Source organism: Tinamus guttatus, unplaced genomic scaffold (assembly GCF_059628265.1).
Source record: "Tinamus guttatus ecotype Peru unplaced genomic scaffold, ASM5962826v1 Tinamus_guttatus_pri_ptg000489l, whole genome shotgun sequence".
Taxonomy (NCBI): domain Eukaryota; kingdom Metazoa; phylum Chordata; class Aves; order Tinamiformes; family Tinamidae; genus Tinamus; species Tinamus guttatus.
The window spans coordinates 4,167,638-4,188,714 of record NW_028289023.1 but is presented as its reverse complement, the minus strand read 5'-3'; the positions used below and the strand labels follow the sequence as shown (position 1 = coordinate 4,188,714).

The window sequence follows — 21,077 nt, the reverse complement described above, 5'->3', positions numbered from 1 at the left end:
TTAAGCATGCACCCCTGATTGCTTCCTGTGTCTGTCCTCATCCCACTAGTGATGCCAAACACAATCCTGGTAATTTGGGAGCTGCAGGGAATCCAGATCCGTCTGCTGACGTATTTCTGTAACAACCTCTCTCTATGTGCACAGAGGGCCAGAGAGCAAGGTCTGCCTTTGCTTGATGGTGTCTGGGGTTTTACTCCCCCACAGGGGGGAATAGCTGTGGAGTGTGCGGTAATTAATTTAATCCAGCATTGGGAAAGAAGGAGGAGGAAGAATAATTATATTGGAAGTAATTAGTTTCTTAAAGTCTCAAATATATAAGTGATTTCCATGAGCACCTTGGTTTTTATTTTAGACAAGAAGAGGCAGCATGGAAACGTTCTGAAGCCAGCAGAGTGGAATCCCTTATCTTCTCCTTGGCCTTATCCTTTATTCCCACCCTCAGGACCCTCCTGCTTCCCCATCCTGCGGCAGCAGCACCTTCACCTGCCACTCTCAGAGTCCTCTTCTGGCAGGTGGCTTTTCTGCCAGCACCTTTTTTCACTGTCTTCCTTGCTCTGCAAACTGGGTCTTCTCATGGCCCTCCACATCTCTCTCTTCTGTGTCTTATTTACAACTCAGCATTTCTGCCTTGTGAAACATTGTGCTCATTTGCTTTACCTTCCCCCTTCTTGCCACTTTCTGTCTACTCATGCCTCTTCTCTCATTTGTCCTCTTTATATGTCCTCTCTTTTATTTTTTTTCCATCTGTTTTCTTTCACTTCCAGCTTTTTCTTTTATATCCTGTCTTGCTTGCTTCTTCCTGAATTCTCTTTTCAATCACTGCCTCACTTCACCTTCTTGGCTTTTTTTTTCCCACACTGTTCCTTTACTCTTCTGGTCTTTGTCCTGATCCAGGTCTTAGCCCTGATCCATCTTTTCTCCTTACCCTTATATAACATATATATATATTCTCCTTACCCTTATATAACATATATATATATATATATGTACCTTTATGTATACATAAAGGCCTGCCTTTACATGTACATGCCTGTGCACATACAAATACATATATTTTCTATTCCAGATCTTCTGTTCTCTAGCTGTAACAATGAAATGACTCATGCTGGTAGTCTGATCCTATTGCATCTTTCTCAGCACCTAAAATATGCTGCTGTCTGCCCTTCCTCCACCACACATAGCTGCTATATGGAAAACGGCCCTAAATTGAAAAGTAGACTCAAGGAAGCAGCCTGTTCAGGCTACACTGCAGTATGATAACCACTCTGTAGTGGTTATTATATTCCCATTGAAAATTCATTCCTGGAAATGATTGCAAAACCCCTAAATGCATGAATTTGTGGAGATAATGGTGTTTTCTTCACATTTCTATTTTTTTTTATTTTTGGCAATGGAATGTCTATAATTTTAGATAAGAGACGGCCTTTTTTTTTTTTTTTTTTTTTTCCTTTTTCTTTCCTTTTTAATTGTCCTTTGTGTCCTGGACTGATCCAAGGAAAGAGCAGAGAAAGTGCTTTTCTTTTCCTCAGTGGTCTTGTTTTATATGTTTGTTAAGCCACTTTTGTGCAGCTGTTGTGAAAGAAATGCTTTTCTCCTTCCCAGACAGCCGAGCTCTGGCTCTGAAAAGGGCTCTGTGTGGGACAAGACTGGGATCCTGGCTAGTCAGCTGCCCCTTTTTGTGGAGACAGATATGTGACTGTAGAATCATATGCATTGGGTGGGAGACAGAAGAATGTATTAAGGTAATAAGGTATTACCCCCCAAATGCTATTTTAACCTTGGGGGTGACAGAGTTGTTTAATAACATTTCTCCTTGAAATGGACTAAAGTTTCTCCATGACTGAATAACTACAAAGGGTATCTTTGTGGATCAAAGACGAATTTTAGATTTTGCTGTTTAAGTAAGACCTGATGTAAAAAAAATAGTTTTAATAATGAAACCATCTTTTTCCTTGTGAAAGGAATGAAAACAGGTCCATCCCACAGAGTCCACCTCCACTTTCTTACCTGACTCATAAAGAGAGTGGGGGGGTTACAGGCCACCTACAGCAACTCAACTTTTTCCTTTGTGGTGAGAGTTAATCACCACTCTTGTCATATCATTTCACAGACCCTCTTGAAGATATGGATTGTCAGGGTGATTATTTATCTTTCAAACCATCCTTTAAAATCCTTGTAGAATAAGGTGGGGTTTTTTTGTTGTTTTTGTTTTGTTTTTCTGAATTCAATGAAAACACACAGGTGATCCATTGCATTAAAAATTTATGGTTTTGTTCTGCTTAAAAAATGGCAGTTACCCTTGGCTTACTCCAGGATCAGGGAAGAGAGAGTGTTCTTTGTAGAGGACTCATTGCTGACATGAGACCTACCTCTCGGACAGAAAAGATGAATCAGCTGAACCTTCCCCAAGGAAATCCGTGCAAGAAGTGTGCACTGGGAAAGGAAGGAGGGGCTGTAGCCAGGATGGTCAAGGATTTAGGAGGGAAGAGTTTTGTCAGGAGAGATAATACTTACATTAGGCCAACAAATGGAAATGGAAAAAAAAATGAACAAGCTTTAGGCACATAAAATCTCTGTTTGTAAACTCTGGATCTCACGAGGAAGGAGACTTTATGTAGTTGATTGACATTTATCAAGCAAAAAATCCTGCAGGAAGAAGCCCGTGAAGGTAGGAGTGAGAGCAAAATACAAAGATGACAACACAATAAATAGAGTCTGCAGGAGGCAATGAAAGAAAGAGCAGGAAGAACTGAAAATGCATCTTCAGCAAATTGTTTAGAGACACGAAATGGAGGATTCATATTACCCTAGAAAGTGAGAGAAAGCTTGGAAAGCAAAGAGGGTGACATTTTTACAAAGGAAATTGCTGAAATGAGGCATAGAGAGGGCAGAGGGGAAGAACAGCTGAGACCGCTCTGGAATTCTGTGCCTAAAGCAGGATCTTTAATGTAGTGTGAAGACAACGAATACGTTCAGTAAGAGTCTCCTTATTTCTCCGTTACAAGGTTAGTCAGACTCCAGGAATGGGGAAGAAGGAGGAAAAGCAAAAGAACTAAAGTTAACAGTGTACAAATATGGATGAAGAAGAGAAAGAAAATTGCTACAGTGTTGGCAGAGATGCACCGTCTCTCTGAGGGACTTGAAAAATGATGGAGCATCAAGACATGCAGCTGCAAGCTCCATGGCTTTGGAAGCACAGGAGCACCCAGTCTGGAATGAGTCAGCTGAGCACACCCAAATATTGGTTATTTCTTTATGTATATAAGCCTTAAAAGGCATTGAAGATGCGGAAGCAGATGCTGCAGCAGTCTCTGCCTTCCTGTCACATCTCTTTCTCTCCTATGCCAGGTTTTATTCCCATAGTCACTCTTCTCATGCATTGTGGATCTTCAGTCCAGCTCTGATCACTTGCTGTCCCCTGTGCTTGGCTGATAATTGGGGCAGAAATCTAAAGAAGAGAGAGTTAGGAGTCACTAGTAAAGACCACCAGCAAATGGATGTCTTGAATCGGAGGCACTAACAGAGAGGAAAAGGGGAGAAACGTGTGAGGAAGGAACAGTCTGGGGAACCATAACAGTGCGAAAACTAAAGATGTTGCAGCCTCAAGAGGAAAGTGAGTGTAGGAGGATGGAGCCACTGAGGGTCGAGATAACACTGTGGTACCAATAATCTGGCACTCAACCAATGTTTTAAACCTACTGCTCTGAAAACCCTTTCATATTTCAAAATCTGAGCCTATATTTAGTTGTCTAATTGCTACTTCCTAGCAAGGACTAGTGTCTTTGGGCTATCACTTTGTCCACTTAAGGACTGGTTGCAAGCAAGTCTTCAGCAGAGAGCTCTTTGCACCCTTGCCTGGTGTAAATATTGATGTATCCCTAATTACGCTGTGATTTCTTTGGAAGGGAGATTGCCATTTTTAGCCCGTATCAGTATAGCAACCAGCACACTAGCTGCTCTTGATAATGACACTAACTGCTGTGCTATCACAATACAAATGATAATTAGAGCTAAATTAAAAGAGCGTTCACAAACAGTTTGTATGGCTTGGAATTTGGGCATGGGCTAAACTGGACTGAAACCCAGGCGTTTTTTTTCAGAGTTTGTGGGAACTGCAAGCTTTTCAGCCCTGTGGCTGTTCAATCAGTCATTTATTCCTCTCTGCACAAGTATCACATGTTCAATGAGCCCCAGTAGCAGCAAAGCTCCTGGGGCTTAGAACTTCCTGGCACTTGCACTGGGCATGAGAAGAAGGAGGAATGAACAACAGCAATAGAAAGAATAAAGAAGAGAGAAATGCAAAGTGTAGGACCTCTGTGCATTTTGGCAGGGGTTCTTTGGTAGCATAGCAAAATGCAACAGAAAGGGATTGTCTGGTGCATGTAGACCAGTTACTTGCTATTGCACGAGTGGAAATGTTTTCAAAAGGTTGTCAGATGTTATCTTTACGCTATGGAAGATCTGAATTTCTTCATCTTTCCCCTCCTGCCCTCTTCCCCCTTCCCAGCAATGCGTGAAGGACATAAGTGAGGTTCCTACTTCTCAGTTCTAGCGTAAGTTTACCATAAACATTTTACCAATTTTAAATTATTGTGAGCTCTTGTGCCAGCATTTACTTTTACCTTAAGCAACCCTTGTCTCCCTAGTGTTCACCCCAGAGCTATTTGTAGGGAGTAGCTAACTCCCCTTTTAGCTGTTCTGTTGGCTGTGCAAGCTTTGCTTTCCTCAGCTCCTTCCCTACAATATTCCCTGCCTTTCCCTATCAGATCGCTGTGCCTCCGAGCTGACCTCTGGCGCTCCGGTGACTCTCCCGCTATGGTAACGTGATCCAGTGGTCGGTAGTCCTGGGTTGTATTCCTGATTCTGTTATCGGATGGTGTGGATGTGTGGGAAAGGGCTTCTTTATTTCCACACAGACTGCAATAATAGTCAGGCATCTTCATTACTTCAGGATGCTTACAGTAAAATTGGTACGAATATGCCAAATTTATTATTGATATACACGGTCTAATATTTTCAGTATCCTGTGGCAATGAAATTGGACACTGCTGTTCACTTCTTTTTAGCTTGTGGCATGGCCTGCAATACTTTTGGATATACCTGTCTGGTTTACGGAATCAACCCATGAAACCGGCATCTATATTTTACATTCCCAAGCACCCATGCAACAGTGAGAAATCAGCTTTCAGATACTTCTGACTTTTTCATTAATTGCATGTTTTCCGAAGCTTTTTTTTTCAAAAAGAATAAAATATATATTTTTAGTGATTTCTGAGAGGGGAGGAGACCTGAGTAATGCTACTGGAAGGCTCTATCCAAATTTGGAGACTCTCGTTTCGAGGGGATGTCAGTTGCGATGGATTAGAAGCGCACAGGTGGCGCCCTTCCTTGGCTCTTCTTCCCTAGTCCTGAGCATAGAGGGGGAGTTTGTGACACCCACTGCTCGTCCTGCTGAGGATGCTCGTGTTAGACCTGCACACATGGCATGAAGGCTGTTGGAAAGCCATGCTTTTCAACCTGTGGCAGTACTTGTGTTGGGATGTGCCCATTACAGCAGCTCTGAAAAGATTAATGACTTTGGTATGATCTTCAGTCTAGCCTGGCAGCATACTCCCAACTTCATGTTTTGCATCCATTACATGATATACCCAGCCACCCCAGTGACCTACCCCCAGTTTTGGGGTATGATCATTGATCTAGGCCCCGTTTTGCTACACAAATGACGTGTAGAATAGAATCATAGAATTGTAGAATGCTTAGGGTTGGAAGGGACCTCTAGAGGTCATCTAGTCCAACCCCCCTGCACACGCAGGGTCACCTAGAGCACATGGCACAGGACTGCATCCAAGCGGGTTTTGAAGATCTCCAGAGAAGGAGACTCCACAACCTCTCTGGGCAGCCTGTTCCAGTGCTCTGTCACCCTCACTGTTAAGAAATTTTTCCTTAAGTTCATGTGGAACTTTTGGTACTTCAGTTTGTGGCCATTACCTCTAGTCCTATCAGTGGCCACCAGTGAAAAGAGACCAGCACCATCCTCTGCACTCCCTCCCTTGAGGTACTTCTAGACACTGATCAGATCCCCTCTCAGCCTTCTCTTCTCCAGGCTGAACAGGCCCAGCTCCCTCAGCCTCTCCTCATAGGGCAGATGTTCCAGGCCCCTGATCACCCTCCTAGCCCTGCGCTGGACTCTCTCCAGCAGCTCCACATCCCTCTTGTACTGTGGAGCCCAGAACTGGACACAGTACTCCAGATGCGGCCTCACCAGGGCTGAGTAGAGGGGCAGGATCACCTCCCTCGACCTGCTGGAGACGCTCTTCTTAATGCACCCCAGGATCCCATTGGCCTTCTTGGCCACAAGGGCACACTGCTGCCTCATGGTCAACTTATCATCCACCATGACAGCCAGGTCTTTCTCTGCAGAGCTGCTCTCCACAAGGTCGGTCCCCAGCCTGTACTGGTGTCTGGGGTTATTCCTCCCCAGGTGCAGAACCTTGCACTTGGCCTTGTTGAATTGCATGAGGTTTCTCACCACCCAGTTGTCCAGTCTGTCCAGGTCTGTAGTAGTCTAGAAGGTCACAGACACCCATCAAAACATGGGAATGGCATCCTATAGGAGGACAAGGTGCCTCATATCTGTGTTGGTTCTCACGTAAATCCTTTCTCAACTCAGAAGCAAATCTCGTTTCTTGGGGCCTATCATCTCCCTTACACCCATGCTCCCCTTCTGACCTGCAGGTGTTGATCTGTAGCTCTTCATATTTTTGGCCACGGCTGAAATAGCACTTTTTTAATTGGATGTTCTTTTCAGCATCAATGAAAATAATCTGTAAGATTTGAGTAATTCTCCATTTCTCCTTAAAACTCGTAACAATAACTCGTTTAAATGTCATAGCAGTTCTTCAAGCTTTTTATTATTTCTTAATTTAGAAACCATGGCTCCACTCTAAAAAGGAGTGTTTAGATATAGCAGACTCAGTGAGTATATGCTCTGCTGTTATCCCAGAGAAACTGTAAAGATGAGGTCGAAGATGAAGCGATTTGCATATTTGTCAAGGCACAGAGCATTTTTCTTTTGAAGCTGCACTCTTTCAGTTGCATTGGGTACCATGAAATAAGTAATGCACCTTTTTAATACATACGATGTAGTTAGTATTCCAGAAGGTGGTCGCCTCTGATTTTTGTTCTGGCACCCGTTTCCAGTCATCTGTACTTTTGAAAATGACAAATTGCTGCCACGTAGCCGGGTTGGTGCGATGCCACGTCCTGCGAGCAGGACTGCGCTAGCCCCGTTTGAGATCACCCCCCTCTAAGTGGCTGGTAGGCTCTGACCTTGCTGTGTGTCTAGGGCAACTTTACTGAATTACTCCAAGGACGAGAGCGAAAGTTACTGCTGACAGGTTGTCTGGGGGCTCCAGACAGCTCCAAGTGGGATGTAACGGGAAAGAAGCCTGTTGTTTAAGGAAAGAATTTGTGGCAGAAGCAGCAAATCCTGATAGCTGTGAAAGGCTAAAGTTTGCATTGAAGTTTGTGTTGTGTTAGGGTTTGACTTGCTGGTGAAACCCCACGAAGAGCCTGGTTGTGTTTGCTGTTGAGGCTGAGTTACACATTTAGCCTATCTGTATTCGCATAAATATAAATTCATTTCCAATGCCTGCAATAGGACTGATTAGTACAGAGGGTTTTCAGGGTATAGTCATGGTAATATACATTTCCCTTAAAGCCTAGCAGTCTTTGTGGGAAAGCAGACTGGGGTGTAACTTTAGCAGATGACAGTACTGGATGTACTCCTTAAAAACTTAAAGGGTGTTGATCTCTGAAGATCATAATTGTGGTTACAGGCCCAGGTTAAACCCCCTCATTGGCTATTCAGAATAGGCACAGCAGTATTTAGTCTCCTGGCAATCATTCCTCCTTGCAGTACCGTGCCTCTCTGCTGCTTTGGCTTGGGTGATGAATAAGATTTTATTTTCTTTAAAAAATCAGTGTATATTGCCTGCAGACAGCTACTGATCTACAGTGCTGCTTCTTGCTTTGTGTGTAAGCATTTCTGATTGAGAGCCCCATAGTCCTGACAAGTGTTTGCAGCTTTAGCAGAAGTAGCGCAAGGAATTGCAGCTGGGGCTGGTGTTTGACAAATGTGTTTCTAAAATCATAAATGCAAATACCCCAAAAGAAAAAGCAAAGAAGAGATTGCTGTAAGTGCTGAGCTCCCAGGTCATGTGTTAATTCAAGCAGTGATACTAAGGAGCAGTCCGGGAGTTAGGACACCAGTCTGTGACAGTGCTCTGCTCTGCCTCCTCTTCTGAAACTGTACATCAAATGCAATGTAACATACATGCAGGAACCAAGGCTGTAGCATTTCTTTATTATTTAAAGGAAAGGAGGCACCTTCATTTCTACCTTCCTGTGGTCCAGTCCATAGTCATAAATCTCTTCACGATAAGAATTGCATGGATGCATCCAAAGTTACAAACTAAATGACAACTTTACAAGATCAGTCATGTAAAAAGAGCAGAATACATGGGATTGAGGCTGGCAGGGTTATTATTAAAGTTTGATTAGCTGGAAAGAAACCTGGAATTCTGAGATTGATCCATGTACCTGCCGTCACTGGAAGAAAGCAGACGTTTCAGGTTCGTTTACCTCAGTCCAGTAGATGCTTCTCGTTACTTCGGAATAAAACAAATATTACCTCATCAGCACATGCTACACAACAAACCCTGGAAAAAACTCCTTCCAGCCCAAAATATGAGTGTCAGGTTTTTCACATGAGGAAGCATCACCAGTGTCTCACTGTGAATCATCACATTTCAGCTGTTTTACTACGTAGGCTCAGCTTAACCATAAAATACCTGCTTGTGTTCTCAGTTAGAATTATTTAATGATATGGGTTGGCTGAAAGAATTCTCAGTTAATAACTTTAAGGTAGGTTGCCACACATTGTATAAAGGAGAGGATTTGCAGAAATAGGCTCTTCCAACAAGCATCGCTTGCTGGCATCTGGCTATTTGTAAACTGTATTTAGTAGATCTTCTGTCTCTGAATTTTGAGCAGATGAAAGAACCCATTAGAAAGGCCTTTCTTCTCCATGGAAACATTCTGTCGTTTGTTGCCCTTTGTGTTTGAGAAATAGTATAACAAAGAATAGCAGCAAATTTAATTTTCTTGACATGCAGAATTAAATCCAGTTTTTCATTATTTCATACAGCAAGAAAAATTAAAGAAAGGGACAGTAATCAGACAGAACTAATAGGACATTCTTATTTAAGGACAAATAATGAGGCCTAGAGGGGCGACCACAGAGCTCAGCACTGCAAGGGCAGCTTTTAATAGAAAAAAAAAAAAAAGAAAGAAAAAAAAAAGAATGTCATTCCAATCCCTGCCTGACAAGCAGTCCGAAAGGACACATTGTAGTCCTGCCGTTGTCCTCTGTACGCACCATTGCCACCAACTTGGCACTGGTCATATAGACTTAGCAGCAAGGCCAATAATGGGGAAAAAATGCTGAAGAAGCTTCTCTGTCTGCCTGTCAATATATAAGGCCCAGAGAAAGCAGAGATAGAAGCAGCCCTCACATGAGCTTTCTCAGCAGGAGTGCTCTCCCATTTCAGATCTGAGAGCCTGCAGTGATTTGTATCTATAAATATGTTTTCAGTTCATTTTGCTTTTAATGATGCTGAAGAAAAGGGAGTCAACACCAAGCAAGATATATCTGACACTCACTCTAGCTCTCTTAGATGGGAAGATAGCAGCAGACAGGCTGCTGGTTAGGGCTTAGAGCTGGCAAGAAAAGTATTGTTGTTCCTTTGGTTGAGGTTTTTCTGAGGATGCTCATGAGGAAAAAAAATGCCAACATGGATAATTGGATTGACTCGCAGCATAAAAAGTAGTTGTAAAGCAGATCATGGCCAAACATTTTCCTCAAAACCCTGAAGCCTTCCAAATATCACCTTGATGCTTCAAACCGCCTCTTCTTGCGTGGGCTGTCCCTGCTCCCCAGGGACCTGGATGTCTGGCTGACCCACATCTTCCCTAGTGCAGTGCGGTCTCCTCAGTAAGGATCTTTGGGAGAGTCTCTGGCTGAGGATGCCGTGGAAAAGGTCCCTTTGGGAGAAAAATCATCATAAAAAAAATCATAAAAAGAAAAATCATAAAAATTCCATAGGAACTTAAGGAAAAATTTCTTAACAGTGAGGGTGACAGAGCACTGGAACAGGCTGCCCAGAGAGGTTGTGGAGTCTCCTTCTCTGGAGATCTTCAAAACCCGCTTGGATGCAGTCCTGCGCCACGTGCTTTAGGTGTCCCTGCGTATGCAGGGGGGTTGGACTAGATGATCTCTAGAGGTCCCTTCCAACCCTAAGCATTCTATGATTCTATGATAAAGCATTTCAAGGCGTAAGTGACCCTGCTCCAGCTTCCAGGAGTCACAGAATCAGCAGAGCTGAGGCTCAAGCAGGGGCAGCTGCAGCAGGTTGCTCAGGGCTGTGTCCAGGTGTGTTTGAGTTCCTCTAAGGATGGAGCATCCACAACCTCTCTGGACAACCATGTCCAGGGTTCATCTGCCCTCACAGTAACAAAGTCAGTGATCATGGCAACACTTTCTAACATAGAAGTTGGTAACTGATAATTAATTGTTAAAAAAAAAATGTTAAAAAAAATGTGAAACTTTTGAAGGTTTTAATTTAGGAAGGAAGGAAGGAAAAGGAAGGAAGGAAGAGGAAGGAAGGAGAAGGAAGAAGAAGGAAGCAGAAAGAAGGAAGGAAGGAAGAGGAAGGAAGGAAGGAAAAGGAAGGAGAAGGAAGGAAGGGGAAGGAAGGAAGGAAGGGGAAGGAAAGAAGGGAGGGAGGGAGTGTTTTCATCAAAAATTTTATTTTTAAGGTAACCTAGTTTTCCTTCAGTAAAGTCACCCGATGTACAGTTTGGGAATGATCCTGCTCATCTTGTTTTTAAACCAGAGCAGGGCCTGCCTGTAGATGCCTCCCGGCGCAGGAGGAGCCGTGGAGCCCCTGCAGGCCGCAGCCGACATGGTTTATTTAGCACGTAGCAACCTCAGCGAGGGCCCTTCGTACCAGGGGCTGCCCAAACGAGCGGCAAGGAAAACAGCCTGCTCCCGAGGAAGGCATTCTCAGGCCCTTCAAACAGAAAGGTCTGGAGAAATAGGTGGAGGGAAGGCCATGACACTCAGGCCTTCGTAGCAACCCTTGGGCTGCAGTGTTACCATTTCCCTCACCGCAGCCTTAGGTGGGAAAAGAGTGAGGCCCGCACTGTGCTGCCCAAGGGCATTCGCGACTTGAATGGACAGAAGTGTCCTCTAACCTTTTCTGAAGGCAGATGAAACCGCTCTGGTGCCTCTTATGTGCTGTTTTCATTTGGAAAGCCACAGTACATGGGGATTAACAGTTGATGCATATTTTAAAGCGCCTAAGAAACTGTCATTTACATTTTGCAGTTGCAGTATTTTTCTGTCAAGAATCTTATCTCAAGAGGAAAAGACATGCACAGCTATTTCTTGTCTTGGAAAAATGCCTTTCCATTGAAAAGGATATTTTCAAGATTGCAAATGAAACCAGTAAGGGATTTCTTTTTTACCCACGTTGTTTTCCCAGAGAGAAGAAAATGAACTGTTTGGGTAGGCAGGTTGCAGCGTTTCAAAGTATATTCAGCGCTTTCAGGTCAGCTCAGAATTTAACATGCCAAATCCCTCCACTGTGAAGAGTGCCAGAAAATAAATAAGAAAGGAGGTGAGGTGGCAGAGGTGAAGGAATAGTTTGGTTCAGTTCCAGATTTTAGGAGCTTGTGAAAACCATATCTTTGGAGATCTTCAAGAAGAGGGAAGAAATTAGTCTACCAGGGCATGTCTATGTCCTCAAAAATGCAGAGTGGAGTGGACCTCTGGACTGTGGAGCTCCTGAGGCTCCTTCCTTGGGCACATCTTTGTGATTTCTTTAACATTATTTATTACTATATTCCTATTTTCCAAAAGAAGCTTTGCTGTTTTAAGCTTTAGAATCCATTTTTTCCTCTAAAAATCCACTGTGGGAGACTTGAGCATGTCCATATTTTTCCATCTGGTTTCTTTGCCTCATTGTGAGCTCCCTGAAGGAAAGCTGCTCTCCCAGTGTGCCCATCTCCTTTATCTGTCTATCAAATTGCTTTGCTTTGAACTTGAGACTCAGTAAAATGTATTCACTTATGGTCACCAGCTTGCATAACCACATAGAGATAAAACAGATACAGACAATACCTGTATAAAATACAGACTTCCTGAAAAAATTATTCCTAGAAATAATAGCAATAAAGTTCATAAAGAAAAACCAATTAAAAGAAAGCAACAACAGCTTTCAGACTGTTTTCTTTCCCATCCTTCATGCATTAAGTTAAGATGGTGAATGTTCCATGGATTGAGGATGGTTTATATGTGTTTACCCTCTTTGGAATGTTTGTTTGCTAGTTTTAGTATCGCAGGTTTTGTCAGAAGCATTTTGACATTCCAATACAGTGAGGAGTTTGTGGTATCCTTGTGACCTGTTGCAGGAAGTTTTCCTATATCCTGTCCTTTTCTGCCTAGGTGCAAAATGTCCCATTTTAGATTGACAAAATACTCATTTTCTGCATGATGAAGCAAAGGAAACTCAAATATGCCTCATATCTCAACAGGCAAAGCTACCATTAACAGTAAGGAAGAAAGTGCTTTGCTTGAGCAAAACCTGAATATTGAGCAGGTCAGTGCCACATTTTAGCTTTTAGACAAGCAGGCATTTTGGAGGATTTTCACAGGAGCGAAGAGCAGACAGGGCAGTTTTTACACACGACACAGAAGGGCTCCAGACCATTGCCATATCCCCAGGGTTGTTGCACCCATCCAGATCCCCAGGGCCGTTGCACTGCTCCGTGCCCTGCTGCTTGCCCTGGCCAGCATCTCACATGCAGAAGATTTGTAGCCAGCAAGGCTCCTCACGCTATTTGGACCCAGGAGGCTGATGTCAATGGAGACATGAGCACATAAATCCAGCCTTGGCCTTTAAGACGTCTGCTCCTTCAGGGAGCAAGGGGACCTTTTTATATACTTAAGTTTGCGTGAGATTACATTTTATTTCCAGATACTGCTGGTCTCACTGATTCCAGCGTGGGCAATAATGATTGAAACCAGGCCAGAATTAAGACAACCATCTTGTTCCTCCCCAAAGGAGAGAGCAGAGCTGAGCAGCCAGCAGTTGGCACAGCAGGCTGGGACAGGTGCCCGGTGGGGTCTGTGCGTATGGCCCCTATGCTACGTTACAGATTCCTCTCTCCTGTTTACTCTGTCCGTTTTCACATGTACCATCAAGCTGCCCTTTTCTTCTCCTGTGTCTTGTAGCCAACCGAGTGCCATTCATAGGCCTTCTTCAAAGGTGATGTCCTGAGAGGAGGCTGGAAGCTGATTGCAAGCAAAAGGCTGGAGATTTCCCTTTCCGTGGCACACTGAAAGTGTCCTCCAAAACACCAAACCCTTCATATCAAAAGCCCAGGTGACAGCATAGTTATGCCTTGGACCCATGTTGTAAAGCTCATGTAAATCCGTAGTGTAGAGCAGACATTCCGTTTTATGACCATTTATATATTGTCTTTTAATACTGCTCTTCTGGATTACAGCAGTCAGGGAGAGGTCAGGGCTCTGCAAGTTACAGCCTAATGAAGAAAAAAATCAGGGACAAATTGAGGCATTTTTGATGTAAACTGGCCAAAGGAGACCTGCTTTCCTGAAAGCAGAAAGAAACAAATGGCAGAGACAGTTTCAGTCCCTCTAGTTTCCCTCAATCAACTTGAAGCCCCAAAGCACCTTTTTTTTTTTTCTTTCTTCCTGTCTGTCTTCCTGGTTCTGCGCCAGGCGCTTCTTGCCACCTCCTTTCAGCTTTTCTACGCTTTGGTATTTCTGCTAGCTAACTGGAGTATTGGGAGTTTCCATTACTTCTGTTCGCCAGCTTGAAGTTTAATTTGTTTTCTGTTCTGCTATAACATATGTTGTAAGACAATAGCCGCAGAAATGCAAACACGCACAAGATAAACCTCAGCCCACATGCAACAAATAAAGTTTATTAGAGTTTGTAATAACTTATAAAATAATTTTAGACAATCTAATATAAGGGTGGCTGCAGTGATCTTTCATAACTGTCTCCAGAGCACTCCAAAATGATTTAATCCATATTGTAACAATTGTCAAGGACTAGTTCCTGTCATATTGTCAGAAACATGCTCATCCCATGCCCATGTTTACCAAGTAGATGCTAAGCAGGCTTGGGTTCAGCAATACTTACAAGGCCATCTGATCTTTTGCTCTTCTTTCCATGCAGCTTTAAGCACCAGAGAAAGCTTCCAAGATGCCAGAGCCAGCCAAATCCACCTCTGCCCCCAAGAAGGGCTCCAAGAAAGCGGTGACAAAGACCCAGAAGAAGGGGGATAAGAAGCGCCACAAGAGCAGGAAGGAGAGCTACTCGATCTACGTGTACAAGGTGCTGAAGCAGGTCCACCCGGACACCGGCATCTCCTCCAAGGCCATGGGCATCATGAACTCCTTCGTGAACGACATCTTCGAGCGCATCGCGGGCGAGGCGTCGCGCCTGGCGCACTACAACAAGCGCTCCACCATCACCTCGCGGGAGATCCAGACCGCGGTGCGGCTGCTGCTGCCCGGCGAGCTGGCCAAGCACGCCGTGTCCGAGGGCACCAAGGCCGTCACCAAGTACACCAGCTCCAAGTAGCTGGCGCTGGTCAACATCGGGACTCGTAGGCGGAGGGGGCACCGGGGGCAGCTGCTGCAGGGAGGAGCGTCACCGCCGCTACTACCGACACGGGTTGCGGGTGGGCATGGACATTCAGAGCTGTCTCTTGAATGAGGGGACAGTGAACTGGCCATCGGCTTGTTTTCCTGTCAGGACACCTGCAGGTTTTGTGCATCGCGCAGTGCACAGAGGAGGCCCCTGTTTTCCCATCTCACCCGGAGGAGGCCGCGCTCTCCTCCGAGCACACGCGTGCCCGGCGCTCCCAGGGCACACGGGCAGCGCAGGGACGGCAGCTCCGAAGTGTCCCCGGAGCCGGCGCCTCTCATTGCCCTCGCCCAGCCGCTTTGCCCGCAGTGGTGCCCACTGCAGCGCACCCGTAGCGACTCAAAGGAGGCCTGTGCTGGCCCAGGCTGCGGGAGGCCTCTTTTAAAGAGGAAGCCCAGCGAGTGGGCCAGCACCAGGGGACATCTCAGTGCTAGTGTCCCTCCGAGCAGGCCACGGGGTGCGGGGCGCATGGTCCCTGCTCGCCCCAGGTCAGCCTGGACGTTTGAGGTGCCTGTGCCGAGACCTGGGAAAGGGAAGCGGGGATGTTGGGTGGCTTCCCCTCTCTGGCTGCTGCTTTGCCTGCTTCAGAATCCTGCTGTGCTCCGCAAGGTGCTGCTGTTTCCAGCGCTGTCCGAGAACTCCTCTGCCATGATGCTGCTGGTGCTTGCTGGCCTCCCAGTGACTCTTCACATCATTTTAAACAACTTCAGATATTCCCCATGCCTTCTCAAAGTTCATAGAAAGGTGAGCAATAATAAAGTCTTGATAAAAGCCATAGAGATGGGTGGAGGAACCCCTCCATTCAAAGTATGTCTTGGCAGAGGTGCTAGGCAGCATGCTAAGGCCCTGGATAGAACTGGTGTGAAGCCAAAGCTTCCTGTTCAAAACACAGCACAACCAACATGAAAAAAAGTCTAAATCTCTGGTAGGCTGTAGTACCTCGGATCAAAAATGTTCATGTCTTTAAAACAGCAACTCATTGCTGCAGTTTATTCTGTGAAGGAAAGAGCAGCAAAACCAGAAAATTCATCAGATCAGCATCACCCCAAACTCCCAGATTTGCTTTTTAATGAAAATGTAAATTCATACCCCAAAATAACAACCTTGCGCTACACCTCTCACTTTCCTCTACATTTATCTGAATGCTTTTTTTTTGTACACTCTGAGAGTGATGAGGACCCTAGAAAAACTACTGCTACATTTGGAACTGCAGAATTCTGCCTGAGTTCCCAGTGCTGGTGTCAGTGTTTGGTGGCCAAGTCCATCTCTGGGACCATTTGGCCATGACTCTGTGGAAGTGCCAGCCTAGCGCTTCCTTCTGTTTTCCAATCAAACAGCCAAAGGCAGAAACCAGACATGAAAATATACCTGGAGGGGCCTAAAACCACTGTCATTGACTCTCCTTCAATTAAAAATGAATGGCACAGAAGGGGAATGAATATAAAGCGAGGAGCTGGTTGGCAGCACTGAAACTTTTTCCTCCTATCCAATGAGTCAGAATTCCTCCCATCAGGATTTCCTTGTCGTACAGGAATAGAGAGGCAAACAGGACTGTTAAGTTCAAGGATCTGTGTGCAGGGCAGGCTGCTGCTGGGCCTCCCCCAGCTTTACTGCTTCAAAATCCTCATCATTTTGCAGCAACCCCGAGCTCCACTTCAGCCTCCGTGGGCAGTGCAACTGCCTGAGCAAGACATCCAGAAAATGAAATTAGACCTTCCCACTGCCGAGGCTCCTGCCAGCTACGGCGGCAGGGGCAGCCGGGCCGGGCGTGCGCACGAGGAGCGCTGGCCCCTCACACAGCAGCCCTGCGGGCGCCAGGCTTGCTTTCTGCTCTGGGACACTGTTGTCATGTCTATCTTGGGGGGTTGTTCTGGAGAAGAAAAGAGACAATTTAAGGAGGGCTTAAAAATATTTCAAGCCTGGGGGAGGATTTTTATATCGTCTAAAGGAAAGTCACTGCAACTGAACATCTCCATCCCTTTATATTTTAGGCTGTAGTTTGGCGCATATTTTGCTCTTCGCTCCCCTCTCAAATTCTTTGGTTTGCCCTGACAACACAGGGAGCAGGACTGAAGAATTGATCCATTAAACTGAACCTTAAGACCATCCATATTTTCTCCTTGCAAGCTTCATTTTAAGCTAGATCTGGTCCTTGATCTGGTTGGTCACCATCATGCCGACATCAGTGACAGAAACTAGTCCCACTAATCAGCATGAATTAGGACTGCCCCGGAAGATAGTTAACAGCACTTGTGAAATCATGGCCCTCGTGTGAAAAGACAAATGAAAAAGATATATATGTGTGTGTGTCTTGAACTAGCTCTATTGCCTGAAAAGACATTACTTTTAAATACGCCGCTCTGGATACAGGCCTTGCTGTGTTCCATTAACAGTTTCTGTAACAATCCTGGCACGGGAGAGCAGACACGTCTGATCTTTTCGGATCACGCTGGATGTGCAGTGTTGCAGCAGGGCAGGAGAGCAGATTGGCAGCGGGACCCGGCTGCTGCTCCAGGTGAGGCGACGAGAGGCGTTTGCTCAGCAGCGGGTCAGCAGGCGAGACGGCCTCCCCTCGCCCGCAGTTACCTGCTTGCACTGGCTTGTGGCCACGTCACTTTAACTGGAATTATTGTGACAGTGACAGGCTTTGCACTGAGGCGTAAAAGCTGAGATAATAGAAAATGATCTGAAAGTTCAAGGATCAAAGTATTAATTGCCCCTTTAGCGAACGGAATTGCGGCATGTTGCAAAAGTCCCTCGCAATGGGAATTTCTGGAAAACCTGCTGTTTACAAGGTGTATTTCCAGTTCTTGGGGTTGATTAAATACTTTAAAAATGCAGATAACACACAAAGCCCCTCTCTTCCCTTCCTTACTCCTACAGCCATCCCAGAAGCAACTCTGAGATAGTTCTGTGCTTCGCCAGTAAAAAAACAAATGCAGACTGAAAGTTGGCCAAGGGAAGCTGCAGAAGAATAGTACAGACCTTACTCTACCCCATGAGGGTTGCTGCGCAGGCACAGTGTGGAGGTTTGCTCATCAGGATGGAGAGATCCGTAGTCAAGCACTAGGAAAAAAGAGTAGTAGCAGCAAGTACATGGCGAGTACCACATTGTGCCTGTCCTGGGCAGCACCGTGGTCCAAGGAAGCGGCACCTGGCAGCCAGGACAGCCCTTCCCGGGGTAGCCCATGTCCCTCTGCCCCTCTGCAGGCAGCAGCACAGAGGCAGCCCCAGGAGCCCCACTGCAGCACTGGAGCTTGGCATGGACTTGGCACAGCCTTGGGCATCTGTGAGCACCATAGCGCGTCCTCGGGGTTTACACTGAGAGCAAGTTGTTTACAGGAAGGGAAGAAGGTGAAGGAACCCATAGAAAAATCACTTGCTGCTAGAATTTTGGGAGTTCCCCAGGACCAGCAGCTGGGGAGCAATGTCTCACACTTACTTTCCATGCATGGTATTTGGCAGGCTTATGTACATGGAGTTTTTCTGACCATAAGTGTTACATAACGTATGATCTATGCTATATTACCATTGTTTTACGACATATCTGACAGTTAAATTACCTGTTTTCTGTTAAATGTATAAATAAAATGTAAATGCGGCCTGTTCAAAGAGTCAGGTGGTACCAAACTCTGCAGATGTCGCTGTTTCTGTGGTGTCAACGAGCCCTCCAAGCCCCGTATTTCTTTTTCCCCCAGTTGCTTCCTCCAGTCCTCGGGGTCGCAGCAGCCTTGGCAGGGAGCTGTGAGGGCTCCTTCCCCTGGGTGCCCCCCTGCTGCTGCCCTGGCACAGCAGTGCCCGCCACATCCCCGCATCCCTTCCTGTTTTCCCTCCCCTCCCTGCGCTCGGAGCAGGGCCAGCTCTGCCCACAGGCTCAGCCCGTGGCTGTGAGTCACCGTGAGGGGCGTCATCACCGCGGGGATCGGCACAGAGCCGCGGGTGCCTTTTCAAGCACTCCCACGGAGCTTCCCCACGGCGGAGCCCGAGCCAGAGCCTCTGCTCGCGCTCAGCTTCTGATTCAGCTTCCTGGGGGCGAGCAGGAGGAGAAGAAGGAGGAGGAGGAGAAGGAGGTGGAGGGCAGCGAAGCAGCTTTGTCTCCCAAAGTGAGATACCCCACGCGGTTCTGCACATGCATAATCTGCCCTGCCTGCTCTATGGGAGAAACCAAAGCGTTAGGATAAAGTGGATGCAAGAGCTGCTGGTGTCAATGTTCAGGCACTCAAGAGGCAGTGGGACCTCTGCCCATGACAGAAGTTGGACTAGACGTGGCTCTCCTCGCCTCACCACGGAGGATTGTGCGGAGGGTGCCCATACTGCTGCATGATTACGAGTGTAGCTGGCAACTTGTCCTTACCCAAATTCCTAATTGCAGTGCAGTCCATCTGGCAGCTATTGCTTAATCCCAAAGTGCCAACACTTGTAATCTGCACAAACTGATGCACTGTGAGCTGGAAATACCTTTCACAAACATTTAGCATTTCTGTTCAGCTGTCATTGCCACTGGAAACACCTTTGCTTGGACTGTGATAGGTCTATAAGGCATAGCATCCAGAAACCCCAAGATGAAAGAGCTTCCTTTTAAAGAGTGACTAATGCACATGTTCAGCTGAAAGCTTATCTGCTGGACACCCACCTCGTGCATCCAGTGGGGTGGGAAATGCTCGTGCCTTGCTAAGCGCTATGTGATGGGGAAACAAGCTCAGACTTACAGTGGAAATCAGAGCTGGAGACTCTTTGGTCTTTAAGGAGACCAAAGAGAAGTACATAGGCTTAATGTAGTTTGGGAAAAGCGGTACCTGTAACCAGCTGGCATGGAAGTAGAGTGTTTCTCTCCAAAGTGATGCTGTCGTCTCTGTTGATTTCCACTTGGTACCGCTGTGCAGAGCAGTGCCACAAAGCACCTCTGTGCCAGAGCTGACGCCTGGGCCTTGGGGAGCCCCAGACCAGGATGGATAAGGTAGAGCACAACCAGAGCTCACCTCCTTCAGGATATGGGAGAAAGGAAGCAGGAGTTACTCAGGATCAGGAGCTTGGGGCTGTGGAGTTATCTAGGGTCAGGTGTGGAAGCGGATGCGCAGATTCAACCCAGACCTGTACATGGCCACACAGAGCCAGTGTTATCTGGCTAATACCATTTCAAGGATCATTAGTTGGCACACAGCTACCACACAGCCTAATCTATTGGCAGAATCAAATATAAGAACTTAGGACCATCAAAAGAAACTGGTGGAGAAGCAGTTTTAAAATAAATAGCAAGGAGCAGCACTTTGTGCAACAGGTGGTTCACCTACGGAGCTCTTTGCCAATGGATATTGGAGATCACAGAATCACAGAATCACAGAATCACAGAATGCTTAAGGTTGGAAGGGACCTCTAGAGATCATCCAGTCAAATCCCCCTGCTCCAGCAGGGACACCCAGAGCACGTGGCACAGGGTGGCATCCAGGCGGGTTTGGAAGATCTCCAGAGAAGGAGACTCCGCAACCTCTCTGGGCAGCCTGTTCCAGGGCTCTGTCACCCCCACAGGAAAGAAGCTCTTCCTCACATGGAGATGGAACTTCCTGTGTTTCAACTTCTACCTGTTACTCCTTGTCCTGTCACTGGCCAACACGGAAAAGAGCCTGGCCCCATCCTCCCTACAATCACCCCTCAGGTACTTGTACATGTTGATCAGATCCCCTCTCAATCGTCTCTTCTCTAGGCTAAACAGGTCCAGCTCACTCAGTCTTTCCTCATACGATAGATGCTCCAGGCCCTTAACCATCTTCGTGGCTCTGTGCTGGACCCTCTCTAGAAGCTCCATGTCCTTCTTGTACTGAGGGGCCCAGAACTGTACCCAATACTCCAGGGGCGACCTCACCAGAGCTGAGGAGAGGAGCAGGATCCCCTCCCTCGACCTGCTGGCAACACTCCTCCTGATGCAGCCAGGGTCCCGTTGGCCTTCTTGGCCACAAGGGCACATTGCTACCTCATGGTTACCCTGTTGTCAACCAGGGCTCCCAAATCGCTCTCAATGTTAGAGAGGGTCCTTGATTCAAGGACAAATGAACAGACAAGAAATCTGTTGAGAATTACTCAGCACATATGAAATATGCTGAGAACAATTGCAGAATATAAAGAGCAATCCCTGCTATTCTTACAGGCTTTCTCACATGGCCACAGCTGGAAACAAGATATGGGCTGGGCAGGCCAAGACATCCCAGCTGTCTTCGTATGTTCATGTAATATCTGCCTGTGCTATCCATGAACGGTAGAGAGGTTCTGACAATGTTT

At 46.2% G+C, this 21,077-nt stretch overlaps 1 protein-coding gene across 1 annotated transcript; it reads left to right on the top strand.

Annotated features, from left to right (window-relative positions):
• The first annotated feature begins 1,960 nt into the window (after positions 1-1,960).
• On the top strand, positions 1,961-14,768 carry LOC104568931 (histone H2B 5). Its single transcript, XM_088533265.1, has 2 exons — positions 1,961-2,071; positions 14,331-14,768. Exon 2 carries the CDS (start codon positions 14,358-14,360, stop codon positions 14,736-14,738), a length of 381 nt encoding a protein of 126 aa, XP_088389391.1. The 5' UTR covers positions 1,961-2,071; positions 14,331-14,357; the 3' UTR covers positions 14,739-14,768.
• Positions 14,769-21,077: the final 6,309 nt, after the last annotated feature.

What these genes read in the sequence shown, in the direction of transcription:
- LOC104568931 (XM_088533265.1), top strand. Translation starts at nt 14,358, where the DNA reads ATGCCAGAGCCAGCCAAATCCACCTCTGCCCCCAAGAAGGGCTCCAAG.